The sequence below is a fragment of the Bos indicus genome, chromosome 1 (assembly GCF_029378745.1).
Source record: "Bos indicus isolate NIAB-ARS_2022 breed Sahiwal x Tharparkar chromosome 1, NIAB-ARS_B.indTharparkar_mat_pri_1.0, whole genome shotgun sequence".
NCBI classification, from domain to species: domain Eukaryota; kingdom Metazoa; phylum Chordata; class Mammalia; order Artiodactyla; family Bovidae; genus Bos; species Bos indicus.
Window position 1 is genome coordinate 67684213 of NC_091760.1, and position 17850 is coordinate 67702062.

The 17850-nt window shown below is 40.3% G+C and overlaps 2 protein-coding genes across 6 annotated transcripts in view; one reads left to right on the forward strand and one right to left on the reverse strand.

Annotated features, from left to right (window-relative positions):
* Window positions 1-6721, forward strand: part of PARP14 (poly(ADP-ribose) polymerase family member 14) — a 60914-nt gene extending 54193 nt beyond the window's left edge. Inside the window, exons 17-18 of one of the 2 annotated variants that reach the window (XR_011569621.1) lie at window positions 701-929; window positions 2065-6721. Coding sequence is in view for 1 of the 2 variants with exons in the window: in XM_070799864.1 (XP_070655965.1) it covers window positions 701-723 (23 nt within the window). In the remaining variant the exon portion in view is untranslated. Of the gene's footprint in view, window positions 1-700; window positions 1779-2064 lie in introns of those variants that run through there. The other variant, XM_070799864.1, reaches the window with a different exon arrangement.
* HSPBAP1 (HSPB1 associated protein 1) overlaps window positions 1-17850 on the reverse strand; it is a 57408-nt gene that overhangs the window by 2094 nt on the left and 37464 nt on the right. For all 4 annotated transcript variants that reach the window (XM_070800038.1, XM_070799978.1, XM_019956459.2 and 1 more), the window contains 3 exons: window positions 8968-9104; window positions 7474-7645; window positions 1776-1859 (listed from right to left, as the gene is read on the reverse strand). In XM_070800038.1, coding sequence (XP_070656139.1) covers window positions 1776-1859; window positions 7474-7645; window positions 8968-9104 — 393 coding nt within the window. The remainder of the gene's footprint in view (window positions 1-1775; window positions 1860-7473; window positions 7646-8967; window positions 9105-17850) is intronic.

Genomic DNA, 17850 nt, shown 5'->3' on the forward strand with positions numbered 1-17850 from the left:
TTATACATTGATGGCGGGAATGTATGCTGACAGACATTTGGAAAATATGCAGGCATTATATTATAAACCTGAGTACTGTACACCCTACAGATGGCAATTCCACTTCTAGATATATACACATTCTCTGGAGAAACTCTTGCGCATGTATACAAGAATATTCTATTTATAAAAGCAAAAAAACTAAAAGCAACCCAATTAGACATCAACAGAAAAATGAATCGATAAACTGTGGTACATTAACACTAGAGGATATTATTATACCACAGTGAAAATGAATGACCAGCTACATGTGACAACAGAGATGAATATTAGAAACACAGATGAATATTAGAAACATAATATTAAATTTAAAAAAAAAGCAAATCCTCAAGATGAGATACCACTTCTCCTAGGATGGCTATAATAAAAAATACAGATAACAAATGTTCATAAGGATGTGGAGAAATCAGAATCTTCATACTTTGTTGGGGGAATGTAAATGGTGCACTGCTTGGAAAATAGCAATTTCTGGCAATTCCTCAGAAAATTAAATCTAGAGTTACCAGATGGTTAATTTTATGAGTCAACTTGGGTAGGCTATGGTGACCAATTGTCTAGTCAAACACTATTCTAGATGTCACTGTGAAGATATTTCATAGATGTGATTAACATTTATAATCAGCTGACTTTAAGTAAAAGCAGATTATCCTCAATAATGCAGGTGGACCTCATCTGATCAGTTGAACGCTTTAAGAGCAAAATTTAAGGTTTCTTGGAGAAGAAAAAATTCTGCCTCAAGACTGCAACAGAAATCCTAAGCCAGTTTACATACAGCCTGCCAGCCTGTCTTACAGATTCTGGACTCTAGACTGCAACTTGAACTCATCTGAATTTCCAGCCTGCTGGCCTGCCCGGCTGATGTCCATATGATCCAGCAACTCCACACCCAGGTATATACCGAAAGAAATGGAAACATACATCCACACAAAACCACGTACGTAAATGACAGCAGTAGCATTATTCATAAGAGCCAAAAGTAGACACGATCCAAAGGTCCATCACTGATTAGTGGATAAACAAAATGTGGTATGTCTAAACAGTACTTTTTAGCTATATAAAAAAAGGAATGAAGTACTGATACACACTACTCCAAGGATGATTCTTAAAAACATTATGCTAAATGAAAGACGCCAGCCATGGCTGTGATCAAAGTCTCTGGTTAAAGCATGTGCAGATGCAACAATGCTTCAGGTGGGAGAGACAGACTTGAACCATAATGGTAGCCATTCTAATTGTCAAGTGGAACAGGCAACCAGGATTAAGCATAGCATATTGGAGGGAAAAAGCCTTTGGCAGAAATAAAATGATAAAACCTAGCACTGAAAGACTGCTCTGAAAAGATGTGTAACTCAGGACTGTGAATTGTGCAATTAGTAATGAGGACACTGAGCCAAGAAGCAGATATTTCCAGCCCAGATGGTGTGGGATGGGACTAGCACCATGGGACGTGTGTGGCAGGTTCAGCCAGGCCCAACACAGTTCTCCTAACAGTCAAGGGAGCAGGCCCGGCACACCAACCTCAGGGCGCACTGTGCCCCGAGAAGAAAGAGGACAGCGTGTCACAAAAACCCTATTTCCAACCTCACCACCCACCAACAGAGCACAGAATCCATAACCCATAGCACAGCAAACAAGGTAGCACGGGAGTGTTGGTTAAAATTAATCATCAAGTTATAAAGACAGGCACTGTGTATCTTAAAAGCAAGGAGATGACATTTGTTAGAAAAGGAAAATACCAGCTCAATCCACGAGTTTATACTGACAGTGACAGGATCAATGGATTCCACATAATGCCACCAGTGTCTGGGAACAAACAGAACCTGAAAACCAAACAAAAAATGGTTAGCACAAAACCAAGACATTTTACTTTTATGTCAGAATCAGATCTAAATTGAAGCTGCTAGGAAAAAAAATTCAAATGAATTTAGAGCAATATTGTAATAGGAAAGGGAAAAGTAAGAAAAAGCTCCCATAATCCTTTTATTCCTTTAAAAAAAAATTAACAAGTTTGCATGTTCTATAAAGGATATTGGCTTCCCTGGTGGCTCAGATGGGAAGATCCCCTGGAGAAGAGAATGGCAACCCACTCCAGTATTCTTGCCTGGAGAATTCCACGGACAGAAGAGCCTGGCGGGCTACAAGTCCATGAGGTCACAAGGAGTTGGACACGACTGAGCGACTAACACTTTCACTTTTTCACAAAGGATATTACCAGCTTCTCCAGTCTCTACTCTCCTTTATGCTGGACCGTCTCTGTCTGCATCCAAATCTTGGTAAAGGATTCTGAGATTGTAACTCTTCCTCCTTTCCATCACATAAGAATTGTATGAGTTCTGAGAAAGGGCATACATAAAAATACAGGACATAGTTTCTGACTTCTCACAGTATAAAATCTAGCCAATGAAAAAATAATATATAGAACAGTGGCATTATACAAGGGTAAATCAGAGGAGTGGACACTGGTGGTAGAGAATTTCAGAGGTGAGAGAAGCAGGCACAAACTAGGGAGGTCAGGGGCAACCTGGATGAAGGAAGTGTGATCTGAGCCACGACTGGGAGAGAACGAGGACGTGCCAGGAGGGGGAAAGGGGCAAGGGAGGCGGGACTGTCGAGGGACAGCAAGCAGGCCGGTTTTACCACTGCAGAAGGAATACTGGGGAATAAAGTAGGAGAATCAGGTTAGGGCCAGTGGAGGGCCCTGAATTCAGAATAAAGAATCTGGATTTTATATCCTGTAGGCATTACAAGTTCCTGAGTTCTGAGTAAGTGGACGGTTAAAATAGTGACATTATGGGAAAGTCTGGAAGGACAAGAGAGTCCTGCAATGGTCCACTTAGTAAATGTTTAGATTTAAACAGGAAGGAATAGCAAACGAAAGCAATGGGCAGAGCCAAGAAGGACTGTATTTGTCCAGACTCACTACAAGAGCCTGTGAAAGGCCAAGTAGAGTAGAAACTTTTGGGTTTGGATTTAGAAAATGGTAGCACTTGCTACAGACAAGGTGGAGGTGGGAAGAGCGCTCCTTTCAGGAGAATCAGGCACTGAAAATGGCCACTACAGCCACTGGCTTTAGTCATTAGGAGGCCTCGAATCTCCTATCACAGAGTTTACTTTCAGTACAGAGGTAGGAGGGGGCCCAGTTTATGGTGGATTCAGGAAAGAGAATGATGTGAAAAACTGATACAATGGACAGAAATACTCATTGAATTTGGCTATTAAAGTAAAAGAAAAAAAAAGAATTAGCAGCCACTTCACACCCACTAAAATGGCTACAGTTGTAGTAATATAATAATAGTAATAATAATAAAGGAAGATAACAAGTGTTGGAGAGGATGTAAAGCAATTAGAACCCACATAGATTGCTGGTGGGAATGTAAAATGGTGCAGCTGCTATGGAAAACAGTTTGGCAATTCCCCCAAAAGTTAAAACACAGAATTAACATATGACCCAGCAATTCCACTCCTACATAAATACTCAAGAGAACTGAAAATATATGTTCTTACAAAACCTTGTACACAAATATTTATAACAGTATTATCATAATAACCAAAAAAGTGGAAACAACCCAAATACCCATCAGGTGTTTAATGGATAAATAAAATGTATATTCACATAATGGAACAACAGGCAGTTCAGTTGCTTAGTCGTGTCCGACTCTTTGCGACCCCATGGACTGCAGCACTCCAGGCTTCCCCGTCCATCACAAACTCCTGGAGCTTGCTCAAACTCATGTCCATTGAGTCGGTGATGCCATCCAACCATCTCATCCTTTATTGTCCCCTTCTCCTCCTGCCTTCAATCTTTCCCAGCATCAGGGTCTTTTCAAATGAGTCAGTTATTCACATCAGGTGGCCAAAGTATTGGAGTTTCAGCTTCAGCATCAGTCCTTCCAATGACTATTCAGGACTGATTTCCTTTAGGATTGACTGGTTGGATCTCCTTGCAGTCCAAGGGACTCTCAAGAGTCTTCTCCAACACCACAGTTCAAAAGCATCAATTCTTTGGTGCTCAGCTTTCTTTATGATCCAACTCTCACATCCATACATGACTACTGGAAAAACCATTCTCTGACTACATGGACCTTCATCGGAAAAGAAATGTCTCTGCTTTTTAATATGCTGTCTAGATTGGTCATAGCTTTTCTTCCAAGAGTGTCTTTTAATTTCATGGCTGCAGTCACCATCTGCAGTGACTCTGGAGCCCAAGTCTGTCATTGTTTCCCCATTTATTTGCCACCAAGTGATGGGACCAGAGGCCATGATCTTAGTTTTTTGAAAGTTGAGTTTTAAGCCAACTTTTTCACTCTCCTCTTTCACTTTCATCAAGAGGCTCTTCAGTGCCTCTTCACTTTCCGCCATAAGGGTGGTGTCATCTGCGTATCTGAGGTTTGATTTCAGCTTGTGCTTCATCCAGCCCAGCATTTTGCATGATGCACTCTGCATATAAGTTAAATAAGCAGGGTGACAATATACAGCCTTGACATACTCCTTTCCTGATTTGGAACCAGTCTGTTGTTTCATGTCCAGTTCTAACTGTTGCTTCTTGACCTGCGTACAGATTGCTCAGGAGGCAGGTAAGGTGGTCTGGTATTCTCCTCTCTTGAAGAACTTTCCAGTTAGTTGTAATCTACACAGTCAAAGGCTTTAGCATAATCAAGAAAGCAGAGGTAGATGTTTTTCTGGATCTCTTGCTTTTTCGATGATCCAATGGATGTTGGCAACTTGATCTCTGGTTCCTCTGCCGTTTCTAAATCCAGCTTGAACATCTGGAAGTTCATGGTTTGTACTGCTGAAACCTGGCTTGGAGAAATTTGAGCATTACTTTGCTAGCATCTGAAAGTGAAGTGAAAGTGAAGTCGCTCAGTCATGTCCAACTCTTTGAGACCCCATGGACTGTAGCCTACCAGGCTCCTCCGTCCATGGGATTCTCCAGGCAAAAATACTGGAGTGGGTTGCCATTTCCTTCTCCAGGGGATCTTTCTGACCCAGGGATTGAACCCCAGTCTCCCACATTGCAGACAGATGCTTTAACCTCTGAGCCACCAGGGAAGCCCCGTGCTAGCATCTGAGATGAGTACAATTGTGCGGTAGTTTCAACATTCTTTGGCATTGCCTTTCTTTGGGATTGGAATGAAAACTGACCTTTTCCAGTCCTGTGGCCATTGCTGAGTTTTCCAAATTTGTTGGCATATTGACTGCAGCACTTTCACAGCATCATCTTTTAGGATTTGAAAGAGCTCAACTAGAATTCCATCACCTCTACTAGCTTTGTTCGTAGTGATGCTTCCTAAGGCCCACTTGACTTTGCACTCCAGGATGTCTGGCTGTAGGTGAATGATCACACCATCGTCGTTATCTGGGTCATGAAGATCTTTTTTGTACAGTTCTTCTGTGTATTCTTGCCACCTCTTCTTAATATCTTCTGCTTCTGTTAGGTCCATACCATTTCTGTCCTTCATTGTGCCCATCTTTGCATGAAGTGTTCCCTTGGTATCTCTAATTTTCTTGAAGAGATCTCTAGTCTTCCCCATTCTATTGTTTTCCTCTATTACTTTGCATTGATCACTGAGGAAGGCTTTCTTATCTCTCCTTACTATTGTTTGGAACTCTGCATTCAAGTGGGTATAGCTTTCCTTTCTCCTTTGCCTTTAGCTTCTCTTCTTCCCTCAGCTATTTGTAATGGAACATATTCATCCAAAAAAAGAATGAAGAGCCAATAACATTCTACAGTGTGGATGAACCTTGAGGAGATTATGCTATGTGAAAGGAGCCAGACATAAAAGACCACAGATTGCACAACTGCACTTATATGAGACGTCCAGAATAGGTAAATCTATAAAGAAAGAAAACAGAGAAGTGGCTGTCAGGGTCTGGGGGGATAGGTGAATGGGGAGTGACTGCTGACAAGACGAGGAAACAGTCAGACTGTGTGAGCTGGAGCACTCGAGTGTAAAGGAGGCAGGAACAGCCAGTGAGAAGGGGGCAAAGGAAGGAACACAGGCAGGTAAGAGGGATAACCAAGGGAATAAAATCTTAAGAGACTAAGAAAACCCGGTAAATGTTAATAAAATATCTGACCGTAAATGCCAGTGTTGTAGAGCTGATTTTCCCCACTGGGTAGAAGCACTAAGCACCAAACCTTTGGAGATATTTCAGAGACAGTCAGTCACAAAAGCAGCATCCATTCTTGCTTAAAAGCAAATCATTCTCAACAAATATATGATATCACTTACATGTGGACTCTACAAAATGATAAACAAATCTATATACAGAACAGAAACAGACTCCCAGACACAGAAAACAAGCTTATGGGTATCACGTCTGGTTATGGGGGAAGGGGTAATTTAGGAGCAGGGGATTAACAGACACAAACTACTGCACACAGAATATACAGGCAACAGGGATTTACTGTATAGTACAGAGAACTATATTCAATATCTTGTAATAAATTATAATGGAATATAACCTGAAAAAATATATAACTGAATCACTGTGCTATACATCTGAAACTAACACAATATTGTAAATCAACTATACTTCTATTATACAGAGTGAAGTAAGCCAGAAAGAAAAACACCAATACAGTATACTAACACATATATATGGAATTTAGAAAGAAGGTAACAATAACCCTGTGTACGAGACAGCAAAAGAGACACTGATGTATAGAACAGTCTTTTGGACTCTGTGGGAGAGGGAGAGGGTGGGATGATATGGGAGAATGGCATTGAAATACGTATAATATCATATATGAAACGAGTCGCCAGTCCAGGTTCGATGCACGATACTGGATGCTTGGGGCTGGTGCACTGGGACGACCCAGAGGGATGGTGTGGGGAGGGAGGAGGGATGAGGGTTCAGGATGGGGAGCACATGTATACCTGTGGCAGATTCATTTTGATATTTGGCAAAACCAATACAATATTGTAAAGTTTAAAAATAAAATAAAATTAAAAAAAAATAAAAAATAAAAAAACCCCTTAAATCCCTAAATCATTCTTAGTTCAATCTGCCGTTGTCGGCCCACTAACTGGATACACTTGAACCTGTGTTTGTGTGCCTGGATTCTAACGTAGTTGAACAGATATTAACTGTAAATAAATGTTTCAGAAGTGCTCAAGTACTCATGCCTTGACACCTCCTCTTAACCTAAACAAAAATGACTGAGCTCCTGGATCTTCGTCCATAGTCCATTCTCCTCTTCACCACCAGGAGGAGCCATGCACCCTCCTCTCATTTCCCTTCCATGACCTGTGAAGCCGGGACTGTGTGAAGCCTACAGCTGGAGAAGCTGGCATCCAATAGCAGAGCAGCAGGGAAGGGACCACTGTCATCATTTGTACTGGTGGGGAGGCACGTGACATAGGACTTGAAAGAAGTTATAGCTGGGGTGTCCAGTGACAGGTCACCAGTGTTTTAAAGCTCCCACTTTACCTGTCCTGGGCTCAGAGTGACCATATGTCTTCGAGCTTTCCGGAACTGAGGAAAACGTTTTAAATCAGGATTGACAACATTGATTTTACTGAACACACTGGATTCTTCATAAGGGATTCTAGTTGGATAAAGGAAAGGAGTATCTTCAGGAGGAAAGAGATGCCATCTTTTCCTAATGGAAAAAAAAAAAAGATACAAGTTAGTATTGTAGACTTGAGACAAAAGATGTAAGAAGGCAGCAGCGAAGTGCCGGTTTTCACCCATTTTCATTCAATCCATCGAGGAATACAGGAGCCACCTCAGGGGTCACCTGGCCCATCTCTCACTCAGTTCTGGAATCTCCTCTGCAGACACCTGGTGGAGGTAGGGTAGCAACTAGTGGGTATCTAAGGATGTCCTAAGTAGCCCCTTTGCAGGGACAAGATCTACTTTGTAAGATAATTCTCAAATCAAAGTCAGTCTCCTCATAAGCTGTTTCCATTCCTATAGCTAGAGCTACCTAGAATAACCTCCACTCTTTCAAATCTCTGTATTCTTATCTTATCCAGAGTAACCTGTCAGGGTTCTGTCCATCAAGTTAAATTTTCAGACTTCTCCCTGTTTGGACTGTGAATTTCTTAAGTTAAACATTTGTTAAATTGATTCATTAAGGAAGAGAAATGCACAAATGATGCCACACAATAAAAAGTAGTATAATATAGGGATGTGCAAAAAGAGAAAACTGTAAAATGGTTTCGTCACTTTAAAATTTATTTTTTTTGGAAAATGGAAGTGATAAATCTTAACTCACAAAACATTAGACACACCAATATTTGGAGCCAACAGAGGGAGGACCTGAGGCAAAGAAGGGAGAAGTGAAAAGGGAAGAGACACATACAGAAATCCACAGATGGGGAAGTAGAGAGAGAAAAGAACCAAGTTCTGAGACAAGTCCTTAAGCCCTCCAGTGACCCCTGGCAGTTACAGTAGGGCTATCTTGTCCTTTCAAGATAGCTGACTGCTCTTCTTAAACTAGGAAGTATAAAGTCTTATTTTGCCTTAGAGATGATAAAGCTGCTCCCTTCCCCTGGCCTCGTTTGGAGAATACGTTTAGAATGTCAGAGCTGGAAAGACCTTATCAGTCTAATTTTATTTTCAAAGAAGTGGAAGAAGGAGCCAGCTAAGCAGACAACTGCCTAGCTGAACTGGGAGTGGATGCCTGGAAGTTCTGGATGAGCTTTCTAAGAACAATCCTGATCATGGCTGAGAGGCACAGCACACAGAAACCACCATACATACTGCTCCCCTTGTTTCACAAAGGAGGAGACTGAACCAGAGATGAAGAGATTTGCCCTGGTCATGAGACAGGCTGACAGAATGGAGCAGGGAGTCCTGCTGCCTACCCAATAGTCACTGCTTTTCCTGTACAACACACAAAGACACAAACACACACACACGCACACATACATTTCTCTCTCTCTCTCCCTCCTGCATGCCTATGCACATATGCATTACCTTCCTTGTACCTGGAATACTAAGTTGCAACCATAGGTGTCCAGATGACAGGGTGTATGGGCCCCCAGGGAGCCGATCCACAATGTACTCTCCTGTCCATTTCTTCCAGGAAACCCAAAGTCAGACCATATCACATCCTGTTATGAAAATAAAGTTACAGTCCATCAGGAAACAACCAACTCTGCTGTATAGTAGTGTTACACATTTCCACTTACACATCTGGTTTGGGGCAATGGGAACCACTCTCTTATAGAAAGCACTACAGATGGAAGAGCTTAGGTTTCCAGAGCAGTCCAAGAAGTCTTTTTAACCAACAACATATCTGAATGACCTCACTAATAGCAGTTACTCAACAAATATTTAATGTCTGCCTACAACACGCCTGGCACTCTCCTAGAGCATGTGACCAATCAGTGAACAAAACAGACAAAAATGCCCACCCAAATGAAGCCTACATTTTAGAGGCTGGAGACGGACAATAAACACTAGACGGAGTAATGAGGATATCTGGTGGAAGTGACTCAGGCAGTAGGAACAGTGACTGAGATGCAAACAGTTTTGTTTTTTTTTTAATCTCTGAAGCTCAACTCATGAATCCAGAAAGGCATATTCCCTCTAAACAGTGTAGATATTTTGAGGTATAAGTAATACATTAACTTTTTGCACTTCAAAGACCACATGAAAGAAGGCTTCTCCTAGGTTGTTGTTCAGTTGGTCAGTTGTGTCTTACTCTTTGCAGCCTCATGGCCTGCATCATGCCATGCTTCTCTGTCCTTCACTATCTCCAAGAGTTTGCTCAAACTCATGTCCATTGAGTCAATGATACCATCCAAAAGTCTCATCCTTTGTTGCTCCTTTCTCCTCCTGCCTTCATTCAATCTTTTCCAGCATCAGGGTCCTTTCCAATGAGTCAGCTCTTTGTATCAGGTGACCAAAATACTAGAGGTTCAGCTTCAGCATCAGTCCTTCCAATGAATATTCAGGGTTGATTTCATTTAGGATTGACTGATCTGATTTCCTTGCAGTCCAAGGGACCCTCAAGAGTCTTCTCCAGCACCACAGTTTGAAAGCATCTATTCTTCGGCGTTCAACCTTCTTTATGGTCCAACTCTCACATCTGTATATGACTACTGAAAAAACCACAGCTTTGACTATACAGACTTTTGTAAGCAAAGTGATGTTTTTGCTTTCTAATATGCTGTCTAGGTTTGTCTCCTAGGTTAGTGTAGTTGTTTAAAACTATAGATGCCTTTACTATGGAACGTTAGGTCATCCCTACTAAATCAGAGTGTCCAGGTGGGGGAGACACAGCACATATTTTGAAACACTATTGCTATGCTCCTTAGTCATGAACTCTAAGTGTAAAGAACTTTAAAACAGAGACAGCACTTTGAACTTGGCACTCCTTATGTCTAGTTCTCTTTCTTTCAACAAACTGCTCTGCTTGATTTTATTTAGGCTTAAAGAAAGAATGTTCTTGCTTTTAAATAAAAGTTGGAAAACTACAAATGTAGTTTGACATAAACTCAAATCCATGGAACTTAAAATATGTACAAGCTGAAAAGGACACCCTAATGAACCAGATAGAAAGGTTTGGCTTTATTTATTTTCTGAATCATGAATTTTTCCTATTGAATTTTAAAGAATAAAGCAAAGTAAAAAACACTTTTAGGTGCAGAACATTGTCCTAAATACTGACACTACTTTAACAGTTTCTTCAATCTGCATTTTTTATTTTTAGAGGCAGAACATTAACATTACTCGAAAAGAAAGGATTCTGGAGAGACATTTTAATAGATGGTTTTAAGGAAGACTAGAAAAACCATTTTCATTTTTGTTTTCAGTGATGAAGACAGCAGAATATGTGCATATAACTGATATCTGTTATTAAAGGCAGAGTTTTTGAAAAGTCAGCACTATGATACATGCATATGGTTCCATGCAGCATCTCTGGGGTTGGCAAAAGTCACGTCCCCTCTGGACACAGCACATACACTCCATGCAGGGAGCTTACCTGATTTCCTAATGCCTATTGGAATACCTGGTTCAGGTTAAGTGCTTAAAATCTTGGTTGCTTGGGAGGGAAAGAAGAATATGTTGGCTTATTGTAAATGGTTCAGGTCGAGACCATTTTTGAGCATCTGAGTTTCCCTGGTGGCTCAGATGGTAAAGAATTCGCCTGCAATGCAGGAGACCTGGATTCAATCCCTGGGTTGGGAGGATCCCCTGGAGGAGGGCATGGCAACCCACTCCAGTATTGTTGCCTGGAGAACCCCCAGGAGAGGAGCCTGGAGGGCTACAGTCCATGGGGTTGTAAAGAGTTGGACACGACTGGGCAACTAAGCACATAACAGCATACTACATATCTAGTATAATGCTGAATGTCTGGAATACAAAAAATTAATACAACACAGGCCCTCCTTTTAAATCTAATAATGGAAGATAGTCCCATAAATGGACTCGTCCCATAGATTGGAAGAACTGCTTTGACAGAAGTGAGCAGAAAGCATGCTGAGATCACCGAAAAAGGGCACCTGGTCCAAGCAGGGAGCTTAGGGAAGGTCCCAAAAACCTGGTCTTTGGTGAACAATTCATCATACCTCAGTTTGGAATTTAAAGGCAGCTGAAAGACATGCAGTACAAAAACAGAAAACAGGGATCTGCCTCATCTAAGAAGAGGCTGGTTTAAGTCACTCAATCTTCTTATAGATACACCTCTTTGGAAATTTAAGGAATACCAACACCCCTTTTCTCAGAGAAATGAGTGCGCACACACACACACACACACACACACACACACACACACTCTCACATGCACTTTCAGGGGGTCAGTGGACTGAGCCCAGGTGAGACTGTTCTAGAGCACTGCTTCAGAAAAAACCACGAGGGGAAAGTTCTACCGGGTGTGTGTGTGGGGGTGACCATACGAAAAACTGACACAAGGCTTCCCGTACCTCTTATCTAACACAGTATCACTAAACAAGGAAAAATTATTTTGAAATGATTACATCAGGGTGACCTAAACTACCTAAAATTCAGCTGCAAATTGTCTGGGAGCAAAACCACACGGAGGAGGGTTTGGGGCAAAGTGGCAGAGAGAGTAAGTTAAAGTAAATTTGTCAAAAAACAGACAACACTGAGTGTACCTATTTTGACTGTCCCCTCAGGCTCTTCAGAGTTGGGAATTTCTTGCCTTTTTCTTATGAACTGTTGCCTAGCCGTATTTCCTTATTCTTGACTTTGTAGATTTTAGGAAGCCATGGAACCCTACTTTTATCCCTCTTAAAATGAATCTTAACTTTCTGCCTGCTGTTTTATAATGTTTAAATCAAGCTACATACACGACTCCTAAACCTTCATCTCCAGTCCTGAATTCTCTTCTATTTACCACTAAATTTATATATTCAAAGGCTAACAAGCTATCACTTTGGGGTTATTGAATCCATATGGTTGGACAGGCCCAAATCACAACATTTTATATGCATCATCTCATTTAATCCTAAGAAACTGAAAGTAGTTATATCCACTTTATGCATGTGGAAACTACGGGGCAGTTCTGTCGTTTTAACAATATTGTTAAAAAATGTGGAGACATTTTTGATTGTCATAATAAACAGGACAGGGGTGCCTTGGCATTCAGTGAATGGGCATGAGGGATGCAGCTCAACACAATATAAAAAAGTTTTATTTTGTATAACATTTATAACACTGGAAAAACTGATCTTGTCTCAGTTATCTGAGACTAGAGTTCCAATTCTAATTTCACATAATCCTTTCAAAAACAAAAGGATTTCTGCATGGTATTAATACATGCTGAATTTCAGAAACACAATTACTAAGTAAGTTGAGGAAGGATTGTATTTTTGTGTTTCTGCAGCTTTATCCAGAGCAGTTCACCACTTTGAAATATAAGTCACCAACAGCACTGAAACTTATATGACATTTGGGTTGGAAATATATACTCCAATATCAGTCTGTGCTGGTACTGTCTCATCATGGTGACTGTATGTGTAGAGATACAAATACACTTATTTAGCCTCATTTCAACATGTTAAATATAAAATATTGGAAATATTCACTGGAATTTTATCTTAATTCTTCAAAACTGAACCTTTTCCTTGTAGATAGGTACAAACATCTGATTAATTCATTATGTCTTCTAGTATAGCCATGATTGAATTATTGACACATTAAATCACACACTTCTTAAATTCTCATGTATTTTAATAGTTTTAAAAAATTATTTGTAGAGGTAATTATATTACCCGAAAACTGCATTTCAGAACCATAAAGGGGATACAGATTCTGATATGAGGCCAGAATACTGGAGCGGGTTGCCATTCCCTTCTCCAGGGGATCTTCCCAACCCAGGGGTCACACCCAGTTCTCCTGCATTGCAGGTGGATTCTTTACCAGCTGAGCCACCAGGGAAGCAACGTGAAAGTCGCTCAGTCTATACAGTCCATGGAATTCTCCAGGCCAGAGTACTGGAGTGGGCAGTCATTCCCTTCTCCAGGATATGAGACCATGCTCCACCATTCTCTACTGCTCTCCCATCAGGGACCACACATCTCCCTGCCTTTGCTCCTGCTGTTGCCTCTGCATGGCCAGTCTACTTACTACCCACACCCCAATTCACATTTCTCTTTTGAGACCCAATGCAGATGTCAATTCTTTGGACATTTCCACACACACCCCTCCCTGTTCCTACCACATGCAACCTGGTTATTCTCTTTTGGTCTCTCTCTCTCAAAGAACTTTGATTCTTTGTCTGTCTGACCCCTTCTCCTCAAAGCAGCAAAAGTAGTATTAATTAAGAAAAAAAAGAATGATCTTAAAATATTAAGTCTTGTCCCCTCCTTTGCTCCGCAGTTAGAATTACATCCAAATGCCCTCTATCATGGGCCTGAATGACCAGGTCCTTCTCATCTCTCTGACACCTTAACCCTCTCCATCTCACTGGCCAGGCTTCACCTGATACTTGCTTTTTTTTCTTTTTGGTGAAAACATTTAAGTTCTACTTTCTTAGCAGATTTCAATTACACAATACAGTATTATTAACTATGCTGTTGTGGAGTCTCTAAGTGGTGTCCCATTCTTTTAAGACCCCAAGGACTGTAGCCTTCCAGGCTCCTCTGTCCAGGGGGGTTTCCCAGGCAAGAATACTGGAATGGGTATAGCCATTCCCTTCTCCAGGGGATCTTCCTGACCCAGGGATCGAACCCAGGTCTCCTGTATTGCAGGCAGATTCTTTTTATTGTCTGAAGCCCCTTAGATGAACACTATAAATTAGCAAGTGCTTATGGCTCTTTTTTCCTTGAAAAAATTACCATACATAACATAAACAGAAAAGAGGTAGTTAACTCTACCTATAGACAGGCTTGGATAAATACCCAAATTCTAACATCCAATTTGCCTCATTAGAAAGCATCACTGACCATCAAGTCCCTTTGAACATGACTAAACCACCTGGCTCAATTTCAACATACTTTCATTAACTATGTTATGAAGCCCAAGACAGGCTAGAACTAATCTTCCTTGTGTTGCATTTTGAGATTCTGTGTCTTGGTGACTTAACAAGGCTCCTGACTCTCCACAGTCAATCTGAATCACAACATAAAATGGAATCCACCTGGGAAATGTTCTTGGGGCAAATCGCTTTGCTATATGTTGATTCTTAATAGCTTCAATTGTTGTTGTTGTTCAGTCACTAAGTTGTGTCCGGCTTTTTGTAAGCCCATGGACTCTAGCCTGCCATGCTCCTCTGTCCATGGGATTTCCCAGGCAAGAATATTGGAGCAGGTGCCATTTCCTTCTCCAGGGGTCTTCCCAGATCAGGGATCAAACCTGTGTCCCTTGCATTGGCAAGTGGATTCGTTACTACTGAGCCACCAAGGAAGTCCACAATAGCTTCAATTACAATGATACTCATAGGTGGCTATAAAATGTAACATCTGCCATTCTTACCTAATGAGTCAAAGAAATTTTGTTACTGTCACAAATCCCTTCCCTTCCTTGCAAAGTAGAGAATAAAATGTTCCAAAAAATGCATTGCTTAGATCAGTCAATGATGTGATGTACAGCTAAAAAAATCAGACCAATTTTATGTGCCAAATGAGAGTTAGTTAAGTGTCAAAATCATAATTTTTGGCCACCTTTAAGGCTATAGGATATTTTCCAACAATACCAACATTTTGGCCAGTGTATTTATCAGTATATAAATATCATATATTTATCATGGAATAAGAATAAGTAGAGGATATAAGTAAACACTTATAAAGCTAGTTATAAGGCTGAAGAGAGCTAAGAATTTCCTATCAAAATTGACAAATGCTACAATTGATTAACTAGAAGTCACAGAAAACTGGATGAGGGTGAACTTGGGGTTTAAGTTAAAACATTCTGTGAAGGGTCCTAAAGACCAAAGAAACAGCAAAACAAAAAATGGTAAGACTAGGGAAAAAACACACTTATGTAATCATTCAAATATTCATTATATATTCAGCACTATGTTAGCAGTCTGGAGGAATAAAAAATTTTGTTTCCAAAGAGTTTACAATGCTGTTAGGGGAACAAGATACAGGCAATCTATGTCATGCACTGTTTAAATAACAATCCAAATAAAACATACAGGGATGAAGGCAAGGGACAGATGGATGTAAGTACGAGTGGCCGAGAAGACTTCTGAGCCAAGGGTGAATCTGAGCCAGGCCCTAAGAAGTTAAATACTAACAGGCAGAAATTGAGAAGAGCGTGAGCAAAGGCCAGAAGACAGAGCACATTTGTGGTCCAGCATTGCAAGGAGATGCAGAGGAGACAGGCTGCGGTTACACTGGGGAGAGTCTTCAATGCTATTTCCCTTACACAATTTAAAGCTGCTTCCATTGTGGCTCAGCTGGTAAAGAGCAGCTTCTGCTACTGTGTGGGAGACCTGGGTTCAATCCCTGGATTGGGAAGATCCCCTGGAGAAGGGAAAGGCTTTCGCACTCCAGTATTCTGGCCTGGAGAATTTCAAGGACTGTATAGACCATGGGGGTCGCAAAGAGTCAGACACGACTGAGCAACTTTCACTTTCAATTTCAAGTCATGAAATGGTTGTGAATATAATTTCAATATTTTCATAAGAAACTATTTTAGAATTAATTACAGGAGGAGTCAGAACTAGAAGAGTAGAGAGTAATTTCAGAAGGGATGATGTAGAGATTCTTAAATAGGATCACAGACCTCTTGGGGACCCCTGAGACCATTTCAGGTGATCTGTGAGGTATTTTCTTATTTCACTGTGTTGACATTTGCATTGAAGGCACAAAAACAATGGTGATCAAAGTGTCGTTGTCAGGCTGTGGAACCAAAGAGTACTAGTAGCACTGCATTTTTAAAAACAGCCTTACTGAAGTATAATCGAGGTGCAATAAACAGTGTATATTTAAAGTGCATAATTTTATGAATTTTCACCTACATATACACCTGAAAAACAATCACTACAATCAGGGTGACAGACATTTCGGTCATGTCCAAAAGTTTTCCTATAACCTTTTGTAACCTCTCTCTACCTCTCCTTCTTAGATCTATTTTCTGTCACTATAAATTGTAAAGAACCTGACTGCCAATGCATGCGACTAAGAGATATGGGTTCGATACCTGGATCGTGAAGATCCCCTGCAGAAGGGTATGGCAACCCACTCTAGTAATCTTGCTGGAGAATCCCATGATAGAGGAGCTTGGAGGGCTACAGTTCATAGGGTCTCAGAGTCAGACATGACTGAAGCAACTTAGCACAATTTTATATAAATGGAATCATAGTGCAAGTACCCCTTTTTCTTATTAACACTATCCAAAGGCAAACTAAACAAAGTAGATTTCAGACATCAGAAAAAGGAAGAACTCAGAAAAGAGAGGATCATCACATTTTGATAAAATATCAATCCATTAAGAGGAAACAGTAATCCTAAATGTGTATGAACCTAAACTGTTACTAGTTACAAAATACACAAAACAAAAACTGACCAACCTAAAATGAAAAAGAAACAAATATACAACTCGAGTTGAGAAATTTCAATATCTATCTCTATATAATGGGTAAAACAAGTATCAGGTAATCAGTAAAGATACGGGAGACATGAGTAATCAACTTAATGGACATTCATAAAACAAAAACAGCAGAATATACATTACTGTCAAGTGCACGTGGGACATGTATCAAGACTGACTATATTCTGGGCTGTAAAGCGATAAATTTAAAAGGACTGAAATCATCAAAGTATGTTCTCTGAACACAATGGAATTAAATTAGAAATGAATAACAGAAAGACAGCTGGAAATCCCCAAGTATTTGCAAAATAAACATTACACTTCTAAGTAATCCATAAGTCAAAGAAAAACATCACAAGGGAAATTAGAAAATATTCTGAACAGAATAAAAATGATCTTGGAAACTTGTATCTTGAAACACATGAGCTAGAAAGCTTCCTAAAACTTAAAAGACTTTTCTGATAAGAATGGTGATGCTATTTACAAATGTCACTTTTCGAAATAATGAAGTAAATAAAAATGCATCAACATTTGGAAGATCTATACACCACTACTGAAGATCCATTCCAGGAAAGATAGACCAATGGATTTTACTACGAAGGGTTCATTGATTATGGGTTCAGATTACTGTAACTAATGAACCTTTAAAAGACTACTCGTTAGAGGTAGAAACAACTCAAATTTGGTGGAGTATTAAAAAAAAAAATCCACAATTATCTAGAAAGGTTGCCAAAATGCTCCTCTCTTTTTCAGCTGCATATGTATGTGAAACCAGATATTCTTCATACACTTCAAACAAACCAACAAATCGCAACAGACTGAATGACGCAGATAGAAAAAATCAGCTTTCCT